Raw genomic sequence first — 21,150 nt, 5'->3', positions numbered from 1 at the left:
TGTTTATGGGGGTCTGTGGGTGAAGGGGTTTTGGAATCGGGCGGGGTGACATACTCTTTATGGATTGTTTAAAAAAAAACTAACTAAACATTTTACTACAGGGTCAATGCACCTAAAACTGTTATTTTAGTTTCTGATATATGCTAAATAGTATATAAAAAACAGGGTGCAATCAGCGCAAATATATAGATCAAAAAATTATGATATTAAAAGTGTATTTATGTGATACAGACCCCCAGGGTTCAGATCACTGGTAATGCCAGCTGAACACTAAGGGAAATTCGCAAAAATCCTAAGCAAGTAAAAAATAAAATAGAAAAAGTGCAGCGCAAAACTCAAATATATAAATGATACTGGTATACTCAAACACCAATACCATAAGTGTGAATATGAATATGCAGAAAAAATGGAAAAAAAAAAAAAAAATATTAAAAATTAAATACAATTCAAACAAACAGTCCATAAGTGTCAGAAGATGAGTGAATTAAACGAAAATAAATCTCCACCACGTGACAATCCACCAAAATTTTGAAGTGATCCCTCCACCGTTGTAGATGGCTACTCTCACCTTCATATATGGACCACTGAGTTAACAGATGGTCAATAAAGCAAATCAAGTAGGCAGGTCATGAACAGGAACCAGGCTGATGTATTAGATCCTCATAAGACAACCAAACCGCAAAGGACAGGTGCATGTAAAGAGATAATCACAGACTAAGTGCTCACTGTTGCAATGTTTGGATTTATTCTTTAAAAGAAGCAAAAGTCAGGCTACTCACATTTGGCCAGACAAAAAACGGCTTGAAGTAACAATCTTTAGGAATGAACAGCAGATGAGCGACGTGATGTTTCAGGCTCCTAAACCACCGGACGCGTTACGTTACATCAACTTCCTCAGCTGAGGAAGCGTTTAGCCATGTTTGGCGCTTCAACTGCCACTAAACACAGCTTCTGAATTTTTTTGGGTTCAAGAAAAAGCCTCTAAACACAACTGCCTAGAAACGACTATAAACAAACCAGTGTACATGTACTGAGTGAGTGAGTGAAAAACTTGTAAAGCGCAACACATGCAAACTGAATCGCCTCTGGGCGCTGTCTCCATTCCAGGGGTAAGGAAGAATTGGAAATGGACTGTTTAGATAACATAGAGGAAAGTTCAGGAGCAGTTGAAAAAAATGCCCAACTGCTCCTAAACCTCCGTTTACCAGCAGCAGTGTACATGAGGCCTAACACAAGGCTTCCCATCAACCATTTTCCATGAATGAAACGTACACTTACTTAAAGGTAGGATTAATGTTGACATGGTGAACGCCTTCCACAACCCGAAAATCACTCCCGTGCCCAACTGCAGTGGCACAGTTCCTGCAGTCGAATCGAACATCTTGAGGATTGAACTTATTTTTCAGCTCCTCCTTAGCTTGTTTCACCTGACGTTCAATGACAGATGATAACTGCAGGTCCAAAATCTGTGACAGAAAATTATCAAATGGTTAAATATTGACTCCTAAATTAACCCTACCACTGCTTGGTGCTACCTCTCTTTATGGAGGATGGACAGACCATATTTAGTGTTTATCACATACACATTGAAGATTTTAATGTTTGTAAAAGCCCCCTGCACCCCCAGCCAGAATTAAAAGATGGTGCCATTAATTCTGTATTTCCCATCATAGTTGAACTGTTTATCATAATTATATTTTGGTAATAATGCCTTTAAAATCATAATTGATGAATACTAATACAGCTATTTCATTAATCCCTACTATAAAAGATAAAACTGCTTAAAGCGGAGTTCCACCCAAAAGTGGAACTTCCGCTTAAACCACTCCTCGCCCCCTTACATGCCACATTTGGCATGTCATTTTTTTTGGGGGGGGGGGAGTGGAGGCTTCAGTAGGAGTGGGACTTCCTGTCCCACTTCCTCCTTCCGCCCAGGGACCACCTAGGCGATACGTCATATAGCCTTAGGTGGCCCCTCCCTGTAGGCGATCACCTGGGACACGTGACAGGTCCCAGGTGATCGCCTGTCCACTCAGGGAGCGCAGCGCTGCTCGTGCATGCACAGTAAGTGCCCGGCCGTGAAGCCAAAAACTGTCATGGCCGTGTGCCCACAGTCAGAATGGAGGCGGCGGCAGAGAGGGGGGGAGACGAGCGATAGCTCCGGGCGGCCGCGTCACTGGACAGTGGAACATGTAAGTGTCTGTTTATTAAAAGCCAGCAGCTACACTTTTTGTAGCTGCTGACTTTTAATAAACATAAAAAAGGCTGGAACTCCCCTTTAATAAATAACAATTACACATAAATATAATAGTGTGTGTTTTTGTAAAAAAGTAGAAATTGCAAGTACGCAAAAACCCCAACTGTAGGCAACTTACAGTAAAAAACTTTTGATATTTATTATTAAGTAAAATTATGACTCTACAATTATTCCTAAACTCACACCATGTGTGGTGATGCCCAACAAGTACCATGTACATTTTCATTTTCTTATTTTACTTTATGCTGGCTTTCATGTATTATTTAAGAAGCCCCTTGATGACAGTGTGCAGAGTTGACCTGTTTATGAAAACATCTGGGGTCTAATGAGACCATTGATGTTTTCACTGTATACTGTAGTCAAGATGTGGCCGGTGGTAGACAGTGTCCCTGCTCTCCTTCTCCCTCATCACTTAAGTATGCAATAATCATGAAGACATAAATGCTGAAAAAAATGCAAAGAGATTGGGAAAATGCCTAATGCCGCATACACACGATCGGTCAAACCGATGAGAACGGTCTGATGGACCGTTTTCATCGGACCAAACCGATCGTGTGTAGGCCCCATCGGTTATTTATCCATAGGTTAAAAAAAAGCAATCTAAATTTAACCGATAGATACCTAACCGATAGAAAAAAACGATTGTTTGTAGGCACGTCCATCGGTTAAAAATCCACGCATGCTCAGAATCAAGTTGACGTATGCTTGGAAGCATTGAACTTCGTTTTTTTCGTTGTGTTTTACGTCACCGCGTTCTGACACGATCGTTTTTTAACTGATGGTGTGTAGGCACGACTGACCATCAGTCAGCTTCATCGGTTAACCGATGAAAACGGTCCATCGGATGGACCGATCGTGTGTACGCGGCATAACACATGTGTCTCCACTTGGCTTTCTTAGAGGTACAGCTGATGAGACAAGAAAGAAGACATGGTTCTAATCATTGCCATTGGAACAGAGGCAGCGGTGGGGAAACTCTAATTTTACTTTGTAACTTTGTTGTTTTAGGGCTTTTGTTAACAACATTCATTTGACATTAGTTTGAGACACTTCTGAAATCATTCAGAATTCATACAGGTGCATTTGACTTGCAATTGTGCAGGAGTCTATTTAGGTACTGGGGTGCTTGAGTCACAGTAACAAGAAACTCAATCATGGACAGAAAACTCTCTTGGAAACATAAGAACTTAAGTGTGAGATGCTCTTGCAGTACTGGAGTTCCGGTAACACAGGTACACAGGAGTGTGCATTACTTGCAGAACTGGGGTTCTGAGAACACAGATACACTGGAGTGTGAGTGTCCTGCAACACTGGAGTTGTTGGGGTAGATTCTGGGAGAACTGGAAGACAGGAGTGTAGGGACACACCATGAGTACCTTGGACACAGGTGAAAGTAGGCTGGATTGTTTTTGGAGTACACAGGGCACACAGTTACAGGTAATTAGGGTTGTAAGGGTCTCCGGAGGCACAGGAACTTGTAACTAGGAATTCTTTCAAGAACACGTGTTGGGGATCATTAGGACCTGGACCTGGTGCTAGGAACACAAGCATTGCTCAGGGGTGGGTGTAAGACCTAGATGCCAATTCTGCAGTGCACACACTTTTACTACAGATTTGTCACTCATCACCATGCAGATGGCAATCTGTCAGAACAGAGTAAGGTTAAGCCTACAGGCTTGGAAAAATCAGTTTGTAAACGGATAGAAAACTGATAAAAAAAACGTATTCAGGGAGTATGAATTATTAATAATACGGTTCAGTGCTGGGACCCTTACTTTTTAATATATTTATAAAAATTATAGGGTCTGGGATTAAAAGTATTATTTCTGTGTTTGCAGATGACACAAAGCTATGCAGTGGATAAACGTCATTACAGGATGTCTCCAATTTACAAGCCGACCTCAATGTTCTGTTTAATTGGGCAACTATGTGGCAAATGAGGTTTAATGTTGATAAATGTAGTTATGCACTTGGGGGCTAAAAACATGCATGCATCATACATACTAGGGGGGGAACAGCTGGGGGAGTGAATGGTGGAGAATAATCTGGGTGTCCTGTTAGAGGATAAGCTTAATAATAGCATGCAATTCCAAGTTGTGGTTTCAAAAGTGGGCAAAATCCTTTCCTATATTAAAAGAGGCAGGGTTTTTTTTCTGGTGGAACGTGTTGGAACAACATGACAGTGTGGGAGGCACTGGGAGCAAAGCCTGCTGCCGAACTGGACTGATCATACGGTGGAGTGGGCGAGAGTTACAGCTCAACTCCGGCTGCAGCCTTACCCGGCAGACCGGAAGCTCACGTTGGCGCACCTGTGTAGCAGAGGTGCAGAGTGAAACGATGTGTGTCTCTGTGGAGACAAGTTTTTAGCCTTTTTTTTTTTAAGGAAAAATTCATTAAAAATGCTGCTGAATGGGATTGTGCTGTGCCTGTTTGCTGGGCTGTCTGTTTGCTGGATTTGGGCTGTCTCTTTGCTGGATTGGTCTGTCTGTATCCTTTCTGGGCTGTCTCTTTGTTGGATTGGTCTGTCTGTCTCTTTGCTAGATTGGGCTATCTCTTTGCTGGACTGGGCTATCTCTTTGCTGGACTGGGTTATCTCTTGCTGGAATTGGGCTGCCTCTTGCTAGACTGGGCTGTCTCTTTACTAGATTAGGCGGTCTCTTTGCTAGCTTGGGCTGTCTCTTTGCTAAACTGGGCTGTCTCTTTGCTGGATTTTGGCTGTGTCTTTGCTGGACTGGGCTGTCTCTTTGCTGGACTGGGCTGTCTCTTTGCTGGACTGGGCCATCTCTTTTCTGGATTGGGCTGTCTCTGCTGGACTGGGCCATCTCTTTTTTGGATTGGGCCATCTCTTTTTTGGATTGGGTCAGCTCTTTGCTGGACTGGGCTATCTCTTTGCTGGACTGGGCTGTCTCTTTGCTGGACCATCTCTTTGCTGGACTGGGCTGTCTCTTTTCTGGACCATCTCTTTGCTGGACTGGGCTGTCTCTTTGCTGGACTGGGCTGTCTCTTTACTGGACTATCTCTTTGCTTGATTGGGCCATCTCTTTGCTGGACTGGGCCATCTCTTTGCTGGACTGGGCCATCTCTTTGCTTGATTGGGCTGTCTCTTTACTGGACTGGGCTGTATCTTTACTGGGCTGGGCCATCTCTTTGCTGGATTGGGCTGTCTCTTTGCTGGATTGGACCGTCTCTTTGCTAGACTGGGCCGTCTCTTTGCTGGACTGGGCTGACTCTTACTGGATATGGGGATGTCTCTTGATGGATATGGCCCTGTCTCTTTGCTGGATATGGGCCTGTCTTTTTGCTGGATATGGGAATGTCTCTTGCTGGATATGGGCCTGTCTTTTTGCTGGATGTGAGGAAGTCTCTTTGCCGGATATGGGGCTGTATCTTTGCAGGATATGGGGCTGTCTCTTTGCCGGATATCAGTCTGTATCTTTGCAGGATATGGGGCTGTCTCTTTGCAGGATATGAAGCTGTTGAAATCTTCTGGAAGGTGCCGCTGAGTTTTTACTTTGGTTAGTGCTGCATAGTTCTAATGTTTTGTGCATTTTACCACATTGATTTTTATTAACAAATTCCATACAAATTACTTGTACAGACTCCTAAATAATACTTGGTTATCTGTTCTCTAAAGGAGGTGGTGATAAGAGGTCTGTAGAGGTGGAGACAAAAGGCTATCCATGGGGCAGTTCTAGGGGTGAGTAGGGGGCAGAGATAGGCATGGCCTACGGGAGGGGAATCAGCTCCTGCACCTTTTCCCTAAGAAAAAAGGCCTGAAAAGGGGTAAGGACTGCAGTCCACATAAAATGTGGACACATTATGGACCAGGACTTTGGCTCCCCAAGCATATTTGATTACTGTATTTCCATTGCTTTTTCTTAGGATATGATCCAGAAAGTACAGAGCAAGGACCACTAAACCACTGCACCTGTGTCACCGGTGTTTCGGGCACAGTGATACTGACAAGCTCTTCCTCCATCATGCAGTGTCATCCTTGCATGATTTACAGCTTGGGTGGGGGGGAGTGGGGCAAGGCTGGGGAGCTGGGAGGTGCAGCTCTCTCAGAAAGGCACATAGCAGGAATACCTGGCACTGCAAGCACTGCTCTGATTAGCCATTCCTGCTAGATGCTATCCACAGGAGTGTGTACAATGCGAGGGATAGTGGATTGCAATATATTTACTCTGGGCAAGTCCCAAATCAAGTGGAAACTCCACCACATTTTTCAGTGCATGGTGGTGTCATTAAGAGTTAATGGCACCACCACACGTTTTCTTAAAGCAGCGTGTAATTTATGCATATGTGGGAACACACTTTCACATCCACAACCTAATTTTTAACCCCTTCCTGACTGCCCTAGTGTCCCTTTAACCTGGGTTTGTATGCTTGTCTGCCAAGTCATGTGACCAATTTTATTGACTGTGGAAGTGGTCACATGATCAGGAGCCGATTCTACTGGTACCTGATCATTAGTACAGACCGAAAGCTGTCTTTGACATCTCGGTCTCTGTGCTGGGAGCACCCAGTTAATGCGCTCTTAGTACAGGGACCTTTGCCACCCATAGACGTTATGTAGGTGGCAAGAGGTTAAGTTAGCTTTTATATGTTCCATTCCTATCTTACCACTCTTGCCTAGCAGTCCATGACTATTTTAAATGAAGGTCTTCTTTAAGGTAGGCTCACATAAAATGTTTTTTTCTGACTATTTTCAGTGTACGGAAAATCAAGTGTAAGGCCCCTTTCACATTGAGGCGTTTTTCATGCGGTACAGCGCTAAAAATAGTGCTGCTATACCGCATGAAAAAACCTGCCCTGTAGTGTTCAATGTGAAAGCCCGAAGGCTTTCACATTGAAGCGGTGCTCTAGCAGGAGCGCTCCAAAAGTCCTGCTAGCCGCATCTTTACCGCGGTATAGGAGCGCTGGGGGGGTTAAAACCTCACCGCTAGCGCCCGAATATCGCGGTAAATACGACGGTATAGCCGCGCTACAAATAGCGCGGCTATACCGTCACCACGGCTCCACGCCTCAATGTGAAAGAGGCTTAATAGAAGAAATGTATTTTTCAAAATTATTGTGCTGAGGTTTATGCATGTCTGTGAGACTCTTACTTTTGGTACAGCAATCAAAGCATATTTTATGGGTACAAGAATGCTTCCCACTGTTTGGCCACACCTACTGTTTGCCGCCGAGGTCTTTTACAACCCTATATTGCAGGTTTCTCAAACTGGCGGCCCTCCAGCTATTGCAAAACTACAAGTCCAATGAGGCATTGCAAGAATGACAGTTACCAGCATGACTCCCACAGGCAGAGGCATGATGGGACTTGTAGTTTTACAACAGCTGGAGGGCCACCAGTTTGAGACCCTTGCTATAGTGTATACTACAAAAAAGAAATTGCCATGTGCCGCTAAGGTGTTCAGGTTTGGATTGAAGAAACAGTGGTAACCCTACTCTTCTCCCTATGCTCTTATACATGTAGGAGACAGTCTTACTGAAGCCACATACCATAGTGTAGAGCAGCATTCCATTGCTCCCCCACTACATGTAAAGTACTTTTTGTATTGGATTGGAATAGAAAATTACAGAAACACAGATTTCTGGTATCATCACTCACCTTTACATTATATTCCCTCTCGGGTAGATTCTGCACATGCTCAATAGCCCTTTTCATCAGATCCTCCAAGAATTCATTGGTCCTCTCTCTTTGGCTCTCCTTTCCTCCGGATTTGGCCAGAAATGAATAACAACTGTCCTCAGCCCGAGCTCTGCCTCTAGCCTAAAGAAAGGCACAGTAGTATTATACCCAGAATGCATCATCTTCAGCACCTCCCTTTTCTAACAGCAATATTGACTATTTCTGTTGTCTATTAGAGAAAAAAAACATGAATCTTCTGTTCCCATATTCCCATCTTGCACGGACCATTTCAGACTGAGCACATGTTGTAAAAATGCCTAAGCATGGGTTACCAAATACTCCATAGAGCCAGACAAATAGGTAATTAGAGTTATATGAAATTCTCAATGTTTTCCTTTAATAGTTGAACTAGTTTAAATGGGCAAAAAAATGATCCTGGGATTCCCCACGTTAAATAGCAGTGCCTAACCAAAGTTATGGTGGGTCTTACCAAAAATAACTATAGCTCAACCAAGAAAAATACATTTGGAAAATGACACCAACTTATGGCTACTGCAACTTTTATTACAAAATTCTAAATATGAATCACAACCCAGTATCCCCTCCTACCCACCCATGATTAAAACCCAAACTCCCTCCCCTTGACCAAACTTCCCCAAACTCACCCCTTGGACAATACCCTTTAGTACCCCCACCCCTTCAAGATCATAAAGACCTGATGGCCACCAGAGAAACCTGTATGGACGACAGTGGGTTGAGCTATATTGCACCCAGTCCTAGTGAAAAACCAGGTCTGATCACCTCTACACTTAAAGCGGATGTGCCATGGTAAAAAAAATATTAAAAGCCAGCAGCTACAAATACTGCAGCTGCTGACTTTTAATATAAGGACACTTACCTGTCCTGGAGTCCAGCGCCGATCGCAGGAGAGGACGAGCGATCGCTCGTCTCTCTGCTGCTCCCCCCGCCATCCACGCTGAGGGAACCAGGAAGTGAAGCGATGCGGCTTCACTGCCCGGTTCCCTACGGCGCATGCGCGAGTCGCGCCGCGCCCGCCGATTGGCTCCCGCTGTGTGCTGGGAGCCGAGTGTTCACAGCACACAACAGGGGGGGGTGACGGGATGTGACGGAATGCCCGTCTTTTGCCCGTGAATGCCGGGCCGGAAGTGGGTGCAAATACCTGTCTTTAGACAGGTATCTGCACCCCCCTCCCCCCTGAAAGGTGTCAAATGTGACACCGGAGGGGGGGAGGGTTCCGATCAGCGGGACTCCACTTTAGGGTGGAGAACCGCTTTAAATCCCCATGAACAGATGAGGTAACCTGATTGTCCACAATGTAACAGGGGCCATGTTAAATTGTCTAGAATGGAAACAGTCAATATAATACTTGTAGTCTACTTAAACCCATTTTGCATGCATGACATATGCTGATGACAATACACTGCATGAAATTAGGCCATGTGGTATGGTAATTGCGGGCTGAACAAACCAAGCTAAGTGTATGCATGCAAAGAGTATACATAGTGTACTGATAACAATACATGGCATAGAATGATTGTGGATGGGGTCCCCCAAATCACTGTTCACACAGCCACTTATTCTCACGTGATAAGAGGCTTACCGCCAGGGCCACTGATAAGGGTGTTCCACCGGTCCCCCTGTACAAGGCCCTGGTCCCATCGGTTTAATAGGGGGGCCCAGGCAGCTGACAAGAAGAAAGAGGGCGGCGGGGGTGGCATTTACTGGAACCGATCTCTTGTAGCTCCCCCCTGCAGCAGCTGAAAGCCGACTTCTCTTCCTCTCCCTTCCACTGGCTTTTAGCTGCTGCAGGGGTGAGTTACTGGAAATCAGTGCCATTGCCCCTTCTGTAAAAGAACCTATTCCTTCTGCTGCCCAGGTCCCCTGTATGCTCCCTTGGTCACCCAAGCTCCCCCTCCTCTCCCTCATACCGGCTGCTGCTGGAAATCATTTCAGGATGGAGAGCAGGGGAAGGGGCCTGTAAATATGTCATGTTTACCCTTAAATATGTCATGTTTACTGGCCCCTTCCTTTTCTGAATGAACACAGTGATTTAATCAGCGAATGGGGGTTTGTTTATTTATTATTATTCATTTATTATTTTAACCACTTCCCTACGGCCGTACGACTATTGACGGCCGCAGGGTGGTTCTAAATCTCTGAGCCGCCGTCAATTGACGGCAGCTCATTTCCGCGTTCCCCGCGCGCGCTCCCGAGCGCGCAGCGGGGAACTTCTGTGCTGCCCGTGTCCCTTGGACACAGCCAGTCACAGATCGCCGTGAACGGCCAATCGGAGCGGCCGTTTCCTAGGCGATCTGTGCGGCCAATGAGAGATGATCTCATATGTTTACATATGAGATCATCTCTGATTCCCGGCTCTCGCAGACAGCGGTGCTGTCAGGGGAGAGAGGAGACGGATCTGTGTCTCTTGTACATAGAGACACAGATCGGTCACCCCCCCCAGTCACCCCCCTTCCCCCACAGTTAGAACACTAATGAGGGAACACACATTTAACCCCTTCCTCACCCCCTAGTGTTAACCCCTTCCCTGCCAGTCACATTTATACAGTAATTAGTGCATATTTATAGCACTGATTGCAGTATAAATGTGAATGGCGCCAAAAATGTGTCAAAGTGTCCGATGTGTCCGCCATAATGTCGCAGTCGCAATAAAAATCGCAGATCACCGCCATTACTAGTAAAAAAAAAAATAATTCTGTCCCTTATTTTGTAGGCGCTATAACTTTTGCGCAAACCAGTCGCTTATTGCGATTTTTTTTTTTTTTTTTTTTTTACTAAAAATATGTAGAATATGTATCGGCCTAGACTGAGGATAAAAAATGTTTTTTTTTAAAAAATTGAGCCATTTATTATAGCAACAATTAAAAAAAAATTATTTTTTTTTCAAAATTGTCGCTCTATTTTTGTTTATAGCGCAAAAAATAAAAACCGCAGAGGTGATCAAATACCACCAAAAGAAAGCTCTATTTGTGGGAAAAAAAGGACGTCAATTTTGTTTGGGAGCCACGTCGCACGACCGCGCAATTGTCAGTTAAAGCGACGCAGTGCCGAATCGCAAAAAGTCCTCTGGACAGGAAGGGGGTTTAAGTGCCCAGTAAGGAAGTGGTTAAGGATGTTACATGAAAACTTGAAATTCTTTGACTTTTACAAACATATTTGACCTGAGCTTGCATGCTTTTTTTGGAATCTTCTCTAGAGATTCACCATTTTCCACATCACACCTGCTGCAGTGATATCTTACCTGCACCATTGATATTTCGTTAGTCATCAGACCATAACGCACAACAATATTACATTCTGGGATATCAAGGCCCTCCTCTGCAACGCTGGTCGAAATAAGCAGGTTTAGCGAGCCTTTACGAAAATTTTCAATAACTTCCTGTTGCTCATTCTGTGAACACAGATTATGAATATGAAATATTACTTTAACCAATAGAAATGTAAATTGATTTAATCTTGGGATTAGGAGTTAAAGTATTTCAATTGCAAAACAATATCAGCTTGAAGACGCTGGAATAACACATTAGCATGATGATCAGATTACATTACTATGATGATGCCAAATTACTTTAGGTAATAACGCTACAGGACTAGTCAATGGGTTTGTTTATAAAAAATATTCTGTGGGAATGTCTTAAAGTAGTTCTAAAGGTTCCAGTTATTTCCCTTAATGCCTTAAGGTAAAAAAATAGAGGCTTGCTATAGGGGCACTTGGCAGGGGAATGAGCCAGGACCACCAATGGGGGACCCAAAAAAAAGAGGACCAGGGCTTTTTGCTCTGTGAAAAACCATTGCACAGAACAAGGTAAGTATAACATGTTTGTTACTTGAAAAAAAAAAATCCTTAATATTACTTTAAAGCGGAGGTTCACACCAAAAGTGAACCTCGGTTTTTCTGAACCCTCCCTCACTCCGGTTTCAGATTTGGCACCTTTCAGGGGGAGGGGGGTGCAGATACCTGTATAATACAGGTATTTGCACCCACTTCCGGGCATAGATATCCGCAGAATCTGCGGGTATCTACGCCACTTCCTGTTCCCCCCCCGCTGTCTTCTGGGAGATAGAAGACAGGAGGGACCATTTCGATTGCGCAGTAGGGAACCGGGAAGTGAAGCCGCAAGGCACGGGTTGGCCTCGGGTGCCGACATTGCGGGCACGCTGGACAGGTAAGTGTCCATATTTTAACAGTCAACAGCTGCATTATTTGTAGCTGCTGGCTTTAAAAAAAAAAAATTCAGCAGACCTCCGCTTTAAGCACACAGCTGTTACAAATAATAACTGTTTACTTCCTGTGATCGCCAGCTCCATCTAGTGGTCATAATGTTGTATTTAGAAATTGGGGTAGTTCAGGAAAATACTGCATTATGGCTATTAGATGAAGCTGAAGATCATATAATGTAAACATATTGCACACATTTCAATTCATGTTGAAACCCATGTATTATTTTTTGGACCAAGGTAATGTTTTAGTTCTGAAATAATAAACTATTTTTTTTTGTTTATAATGTATTAGTCCTGTGCTCCTTTGTCCTACAGTTACCAAAGACTGCCAACAGTATTTATATTTTTACTGTAATTGTTAAGGGAGCAATACAGTCAGCAATGCAGACATAACTACTTTAATACCTGTGTCATGTGCTTGGTCTGATTGCTGAAGCCAGCTCCAGTTAGTGCCGCACTCTTTATATTCCGTTCCTTGAGAGTGGAATTGCTAGTGATCCAGTTGTGCAGGGAGTGGGTACTTTGCCGGGTGCGAGTGAAGATGATACCGCGGGAACAAAGCGAGGACTGGAACTGCTCCTTGAGAATCTCTTCAAGCTTTTTTAGCTTGGGATTTTCATTGTTCTGGTCTCTGCTCAGTTCTAGCAGGTGGTCACAGTTATCTGTAAAAGCAAAATAAATAAATGGCAAAAAATGAGGCAAGAAAAACCGCAAACATGTTTTATCTAAATGCTATATACATTTAAATACCACATTTGAATAACTACATAATAAAAAAAAAAAAAATAGATTGATTATAGTGTTTTTTATTTACCTGTAATGCCTCGTACACACGATCGGAATTTCCAATGGAAAAAGTCAGACAGACTTTTTCCATCGGAAATTCCGACCATGTGTATGCTCCATCGGAGTTTACTTAGAGAACATGGGCCAGATCCACAAAAACCTGACGTAACTTAAAAAATCCAATTTAAGTTACACTGGCTTAAAGTTTCTACCTAAGTGCCTGATCCACAAAGCACTTATCTAGAAATTTCAGGCTGTGTAACTAAAATTCCGCCGGCGCAAGGCGTTCCTATTCAAATGGGGCGAGTCCCATTTAAATGAGGCGCGCTCCCGCGCCGGCCGTACTGCGCATGCGCGTCGGCCGTACTGCGCATGCGCGAAGTTACGTTACGCCGAGTTTTGAGGATCGCGACGGCTTAAAGTTGCGTCGGGGAAAAAAAAATGACAGCGGCATGCATTCCTGAGGGAGAACTCCATGCCAATTTTCAAAGAAAAAACCGGCATGGGTTCCCCCCCAGGAGCATACCAGGTCCTTAGGTCTGGCATGGGTTGTAAGGAGACCCCCCCACGCCGAAAAATTGACGTAGGGGGTCCCCCTACAATCCATACCAGACCCGTATCCAAAGCACGGTACCCGGCCGGCCAGGAAGGGAGTGGGGACGAGCGAGCGCCCCCCCCCTCCTGAGCCGTGCCAGGCCGCGTGCCCTCAACATGGGGGGGTTGGGTGCTCTGGGGCAGGGGGGCGCACTGCGGGCCCCCCCACCCCAGAGCACCCTGTCCCCATGTTGATGAGGACAGGACCTCTTCCCGACAACCCTTGCCATTGGTTGTCGGGGTCTGCGGGCGGAGGCTTATCGGAATCTGGGAGTCCCCTTTAATAAGGGGGCCCCCAGATACCGGCCCCCCACCCTAAGTGAATGGATATGGGGTACATCGTACCCCTATCCATTCACCTGGAGGCAAAAAGTAAAAGTTAATAAACACACAACACAAGGCTTTTTAAAATATTTTATTATTCTGCTCCGGACGCCCCCCCTGTCTTCGTTATTAGCTCAATTACCAGGGGGGGCTTCTTCTTCCGCTCTCCGGGGGTCTTCTTCCACTCTCCGGGGGTCTTCCGCTCTCCGGGGGGGCTTCTCCGGACTCCGGGGGGGCTTCTCCGGACTCCGGGGGGCTTCTTCCATCTTCTCCCCTCTTCCGCTCTTGACTCGGCGAACCCCGGTTCTTGTGCAGCTCTCCGGTGCCTTCTTCTTCAGCGCTGGCTGCCTGCTATGTTTGTGTGTTAGCTCGATTTCAAACAGGCAGCCGGCGCGGTCTTCTGTGACGCCAGGGTCTTCTCTTCCTTTCTTCCGATGTTGCCTCGTCGCCTGTTGTCGCTGTAATGATGGAAGCGCGCCTTGCATCCCATTTATATAGGCATCACCGTCCCATCATGCTCCGGTAGGTACCCACGTGGTGGGTGCCTACCCACGTGCACCCACCACGTGGGTACCTACCGGAGCATGATGGGACGGTGATGCCTATATAAATGGGATGCAAGGCGCGCTTCCATCATTACAGCGACAACAGGCGACGAGACAACATCGGAAGAACAGAAGACCAGAAGACCCTGACGCCACAGAAGACCGCGCCGGCTGCCTGTTTGAAATCGAGCTAACACACAAACATAGCAGGCAGCCAGCGCTGAAGAAGAAGGCACCGGAGAGCTGCAGAAGAACCGGGGTTCGCCGAGTCAAGAGCGGAAGAGGGGAGAAGATGGAAGAAGACCCCCGGAGTCCGGAGAAGCCCCCCCCCGGAGAGCGGAAGAAGAAACCCCCCCCCGGAGAGCGGAGAAGACCCCCGGAGAGCGGAGAAGCCCCCCCCGGAGAGCGGAAGAAGAAACCCCCCCCGGAGAGTGGAAGAAGACCCCCGGAGAGCGGAAGAAGAAGCCCCCCCTGGTAATTGAGCTAATAACGAAGACAGGGGGGGCGTCCGGAGCAGAATAATAAAATATTTTAAAAAGCCTTGTGTTGTGTGTTTATTAACTTTTACTTTTTGCCTCCAGGTGAATGGATAGGGGTACGATGTACCCCATATCCATTCACTTAGGGTGGGGGGCCGGTATCTGGGGGCCCCCTTATTAAAGGGGACTCCCAGATTCCGATAAGCCTCCGCCCGCAGACCCCGACAACCAATGGCAAGGGTTGTCGGGAAGAGGTCCTGTCCTCATCAACATGGGGACAGGGTGCTCTGGGGTGGGGGGGCCCGCAGTGCGCCCCCCTGCCCCAGAGCACCCAACCCCCCCATGTTGAGGGCACGCGGCCTGGCACGGCTCAGGAGGGGGGGGGGCGCTCGCTCGTCCCCACTCCCTTCCTGGCCGGCCGGGTAGCGTGCTTTGGATACGGGTCTGGTATGGATTGTAGGGGGACCCCCTACGTCAATTTTTCGGCGTAGGGGGGGTCCCCTTACAACCCATACCAGACCTAAGGGCCTGGTATGCTCCTGGGGGGGAACCCATGCCGGTTTTGTTTTTTACAAATTGACGTGGAGTTCTCCCTCGGGAAAGCATACCAAATGCCGTCGCTGCAATGGGCCTTTACAAGGTGTGACTAACTTTACACTTTGTAAAACGAGCCCTAATTTTACACTTGCAAAATAACACTTACGGCGCAAAAAAGAAGCTAGAAAGCTTTGTGGATCGCCTTAAGTGCTAATTTGCATACTAGCAACGGCATTTCGACTCGAAATGCCCCCAGCGGCGGATGCGGTACTGCATCCTAAAATTAGGCAGTGTAAATCAATTACACATGCCGGATCTTCTGTGTAACTTTGGAAAAAGCCTTTTGAGGATCGTTTCCAAAGTTACACACAGACTGAACAGCAGTTAAGTCGGAGTATCTCTTTTGAGGATCTGGCCCCATGTTCTTTTTTCCTCCAATGGAATTTCGTCGGAATTCCGATGTGAATTTGGTCGGACAAAGGTCTGATCGTGTGTACAGGGCATTAATCTCTACTCTTAAGGCCTCATACAGACGACCGGATCTATCCGCTGGGATTGATCCGCGGATCAGTTCCAGCAGATAGATCCGGTCGTGTGTATGGCCTAGCGGACATTTCCCCGCTGATTAAAATCCGGCCGACGGATTTCAAGCGGATAAAAATTTCTTAGCATGCTAAGAAATCTATCCGCTTGAATCCTGTCCAGCGGACTGATCCGGTCGTCTGTACAGACTCACCGGATCAGTCCGTCCGCTCCCCTCCCTCGCATGCGTCGTAATGATTCGACGCATGCGTGAAAGTATTTACCTTCCAGCGTCGCGCACATCGCCGCGTTATCGTCGCGGTGACGGCGCGACACATCACCGCGGATGTATTCCGCGCGGGTTTCGATCTGATGGTGTGTACAGCCATCAGATCCAAATCTGCCAGAGGATGTATCCGCTGGAAACGGTCCGGCGGACCGTTTCCAGCGGATATCCTCTGGTGTGTACGGGGCCTAAGAAGCTTTGCTTCTATTATTCTTTATCTTACCCTATTGGATGTAGTAAGTAAGAAGCAATTAATTTTGTTTTGGACTTAGAATACAAATAAATACAGCTTAGAATTCTTTATTTATATGACATGTAGATACTGCAGGTGTTTGGACACTGCAATTGTAGCTCCTCCCCTTTATACAGAACAGGGAGACAAAGTCTGCAGACTCAACAGTCTAATTACACACAAGTCAAAGGACTGCTAAATGCACATTTTCAACAAAAGGGACAACAGTTTCATAGGAGGCATGAAAAGGATATCTACAGTAAGTCAAACTGGAATAACCCTTAGGAGTATTGATGGCCTTCAACACCTTATTTCACCCACATACAGTATTATATTACTGTTTTAAAAGAGAAGTATTGACTGGCTCTGCAGCTGTCTGAGAACTGAGCAATCAAAGCTAATCGCTCAGCTCTCCCCTCTGCTCTGAGCAGATACCTGGGACTGTCAGTCTCCGGCTCTCTGCACTGCTCCTCTAGCACTCACCGGAGCACTGGGCTGTTGAGCGAGCAGAAGAGGCTGACTCAGCCTCTTGGTACATCACAGAGAGGCTGAGCCAGATGCCAATCCAGGGTTCTAGGTGAATCCCAACCATATGGTCTTGATCTTTTCAGAGCCTGAACCGGCTCTGTGATGTCAGTCAACAGCAAATTTTAGCTCACTGTTGGCTGAAAAGGGTTAGCAGGAGCACAGAATGAAAGGCACTCCTTTGACCTACAGGAGAAGTATAGCCAAAATAGCTTTGGCTATGCTTCACATTTAACATTTGTACCCAGGCATTTTGACCTCCACCTATGTAACTAGAGCACATAACACCTACCCCAGTCGTATACTTTCACACTTTCTGCCAGGTGACTGAATTACCTCTGTGGATCTGAATACCGGAGGATGCTCCTTACATACATTGGTTGTAAAGGCACAATTTTTTTTACCTTCAAGCACTCTATGCATGAAGGTAAAAAACCTTCTGTGTGCAGCAGCCCCCCCAATACTTACCCGAGCCCTCTCTCGATCCAGCAATGTCCACAAGAGCCTTGCCTCTCTGGGGACTTGCACTCCTGATTGGCCATTAGCAATGGTTCCCTCTGTCACAGCCAGTGAGCCAATCAGGAGAGAGAGGGGGCGGGCCGAACCATGGCTCCATGAGTAAATGGACACACAGAGCAGCGGCTTGGCTCGGTGCCCCCATTTGCAAAACTGTTTCACAGAGCAGGTAAGTAAAACATGTTTATTATTTCACAGCCCCCGGAGGAGCTGCTGGTTATTTGGATTTTGCACGTTACCTCTAAGTTAGTTGTTCAGGGAGAAAGTCTGTAGAAGCTGCAATGTCCACACAAGATGTAAAACCTTCAACTGTCAGGTTTTATTTTTGCTGCATAAAACTTGTGAAGAAATTGGAGAGTATAGAGAGAAGGGTAAGGTTCAGGTACGCGGTACAACGCACACAGAAAAATGTCTAAACTTCCAGTATTCACCACTCACTCCTGAGCGGGTATTGCTCACCCGGATAGACCCCTCTCACATGGCCTAGCAGCCATGTGATGCACGGACAGTATGAGAACAGTCTCTGCCACAGACCGTCTGAGAATGAAAGATGGATAGTCAGGGATCCTCTGCCACAGGATTTAAGTCCCGAACTTCCAGCCTTACAGTAAAAGAGCCTTTAAGCCGACCTGGCGGACTGTAAGTCCAATAGAGTAATGGATCCTCTTTGTTAACAAAGTCACCAGGCCTATCCCGAGACAGTAGCTTGCCTTGCTTGGTCTCCTCCAGGGCAGGTCCTCCCCCGGTTTCCTTTATTAAACAGCTTCCCCCACTTGCATGGACAGCTTGGGATCCCGTTTTTAATTGTATGCCCCAGCCAGCATAACTGGGCCTACTCCACAGAATTGCAACATCAGGCCAGCGTCGAGGTCGAGATCACACACACATGCCAGGAAGGCCACGAGGCGAAGGACCCCGAAACACTGCATCTGCCCCTTAAGTATCCCTTCGCAGCATGCACAGCGGGGCACCACTCCCACTTGGCTGCTGCCGAGAAGGGTCACTCAACACACCATGGTTTGCCTGTATTCCAACATGGGCCTGAGGTGGTAACGCCACCTACAGGCAACAGGGGAAAATCCTTTCAAGCACAACCATAGGCAGAACAGAGGCTAATTTAAATGAAATTCAACAAAGTCTAAGCCCACTATTGGCTCAGACACCCTCTAAATTTAGAATAGCGCCCCAGTAATTGGGGACAGGGCGCTACACTAGCAAAAGGTATGAGCAGGCAATGTAGGACATGTTTTTAAAAGAGTGCTCAAGGAAAGCAAAGTATGCTGTTTTGCATTGTTTTAGGAGCGGAAGCCCTAAACGCAAACCATCCAGAAAACATCCTGACCAGGACAATCTGCATTCCTTGAATTCCCGCACAGGGCTGCTTTCATGCTCCTTAAGCAGCTCATGTTGCAATGGCGCACATGTGTTTAAATCAGGGCAATAGGAAATGTCTTGCCCAGCCCAGGTTGCAGCAAAGTCAGTTGGATGGATTAGCTTAAATGACAATGTATACAGAAGCAGATGCACAAATTTTAGAGCCTAGAAGCTGTAGAGAAAAGTATGTGTCAAATATCCATGCCACAGGCAAGACACAGGCCCAAATCCTCGCAAAAAGCACTCAGATATTTCCAAATGTGAAAAAGGAAGGGCCTTCTTATCCCATAATGACAGAGAGTAAAAAGCTCAATGATGAAGAATGGGAGAGATATGATAAGATAAGAAGACCAATTTACAGTAAAAGGTCTCCAAGCTTTAGCCAATGAAGCTGGTTGATGAATGTTTATTCACTTAAGGACTGGAAGAATTTGCCTCCTTAATGATCAGGCCATTTTTTGTGATACAGCACTGTGTCGTTTTAACTGACAATTGTGCAGTCGTGCGATGCTGTACCCAAACAAAATGTATGTCCTTTTCCCCCCCACAAATAGAGCTTTCTTTTGGTGGTATTTGATCACCTCTGCGGTTTTTATTTTTTGCGCTATAAACATTTTGAAAAACAACAAACATTTTTTTTACTTTATGCTATAATAAATATCCCAAAAAAAGGGCTGATATGTTTTCTTCTACATATTTTTGTTAAAAAAAATTTTTTATTGCAATAGGCGTATATTGATTGGTTTGTGCAAAAGTTATAGCATCTACAAAATAGGGGATATATTTATGGCATTTTTATTATAAAAAAAAATGTTATACTAGTAATTGCAGTGATCAGGGATTTTTAGTTGGATTGCGGCGGACAGAAAGGACACTTTCGAAAGAGGCTACCATTTTCCCCAAAAACTTCATGCAAAGGCGAATAGATGGCTCCTTCTTTGCTTTGACCATGATGCTGATTAATTCCTTTAGAGATCTGATTTTTGGCTCTGGAAGAAATACTCTGCTTTGGGTTGTGTCTAAGACCATGCCCAAATATTCCACCCTTTTCAGTGGCTGTAGAGAGGGTTTCTGTAGATTTAGGATCCACCCCAAATACTCTAGGTATTTTACCGTACTGAGTATACTGTAATTCAACCTTGCTACTGACTGTTCTACCAGCAGTAGGTTGTCTAGATAAGCTGTCACCGCTATGCCCCTTGACCTTAAATTTGCCAAGAGCGGGGCCAGAACCTTTATAAATACCCGAGGTGCAGTAGCCAAGCCAAAAGGCAGAGAAACAAACTGGTAGTGGTGGTGCTCTACTGCGAACCTTAGGAACTTTTGGTAAGCGGGATGGATAGGCACGTGTAGATATGCGTCTTTGATGTCTATTGATGCCAAGAATTCTCGGTCTTGCAGGGTGGAAACTACTGAACAAATAGTTTCCATACGGAAATGGCGATTATTCAGAAACTGATTCAGAGCTTTTAGATCCAGAATGGGTCTGATGTCTCCATTTGGTTTTGGAACCACAAAGAGGTTTGAATAAAACCCCGAACCTTGCTCTTTTAGGGGGACTTCCATGATTACTCCCTGAGACAGCAAGTGATCCAATGCTTGGAAACAGGGTTTTCTCTTAAACAGATCTTTGGAGATGTTTAAGCTTAGGAACCGATAAGGTGGGATTTCTTGGAATTCCAGTTTGCACCCTAGGGATACTGTGGAAACTACCCACTTGTCCTGGATCTCTGTCTGCCAAGCCGCTGAAAACTGCCGAAGCCGCCCCCCCCCACTCGGCCGAGCGGGGGCACCCCTTCACAAGGGGGCTTTGGGGTTTTGCTTGTTCGTTTTTTGAACCCATTGCTTTTTGTGACCCTGGGCTCGATTCTGGGTCTTAGCTCTTGTGGCTGGCTGAAAATGCTGTCGCCATTGCCTGGAGGCAGAGTTTCCGGGCACCGGGGAGAGAGAACATTTAAAACAAGGGCGCTTAATCTTCTTATCTGGTAACAGAGTAGTTTTACCACTGGAAATCTTCTGGATGTATTTAACCAGATCATCTCCAAAGAGATGTTCCCCATGAAACGGGAACCCGGCCAAAAGTTTTTTACATGGAGTTTCTGCTGACCAATGTTTTAACCAAAGAATTCTACGCATGTGCACCAGCTGGAGCATGATGTGGGATTCCTGTTGGATGGAATCCCTAATGGCATACACTGTAAAACATAAGGCCTTAGGCAGGTTCTCCCAAAGTTTGACCTGATACGGAGGAAGATCTTTAAGCCCCTGCTTCACCTGT

General features: G+C 45.9%; 1 protein-coding gene across 6 annotated transcripts in view; it reads right to left on the bottom strand.

Annotated features, from left to right (window-relative positions):
• LOC120918553 (probable ATP-dependent RNA helicase DHX58) overlaps positions 1-21,150 on the bottom strand; it is a 57,012-nt gene that overhangs the window by 9,942 nt on the left and 25,920 nt on the right. For all 6 annotated transcript variants that reach the window (XM_040330187.1, XM_040330190.1, XM_040330189.1 and 3 more), the window contains 4 exons: positions 12,558-12,814; positions 11,173-11,322; positions 7,872-8,033; positions 1,279-1,466 (listed from right to left, as the gene is read on the bottom strand). In XM_040330187.1, the coding sequence (XP_040186121.1) occupies positions 1,279-1,466; positions 7,872-8,033; positions 11,173-11,322; positions 12,558-12,814 (757 nt within the window). The remainder of the gene's footprint in view (positions 1-1,278; positions 1,467-7,871; positions 8,034-11,172; positions 11,323-12,557; positions 12,815-21,150) is intronic.

This window comes from Rana temporaria, chromosome 12, assembly GCF_905171775.1.
Source record: "Rana temporaria chromosome 12, aRanTem1.1, whole genome shotgun sequence".
Lineage (NCBI taxonomy): Eukaryota > Metazoa > Chordata > Amphibia > Anura > Ranidae > Rana > Rana temporaria.
This window is presented reverse-complemented; position numbering and strand designations above follow the sequence as displayed.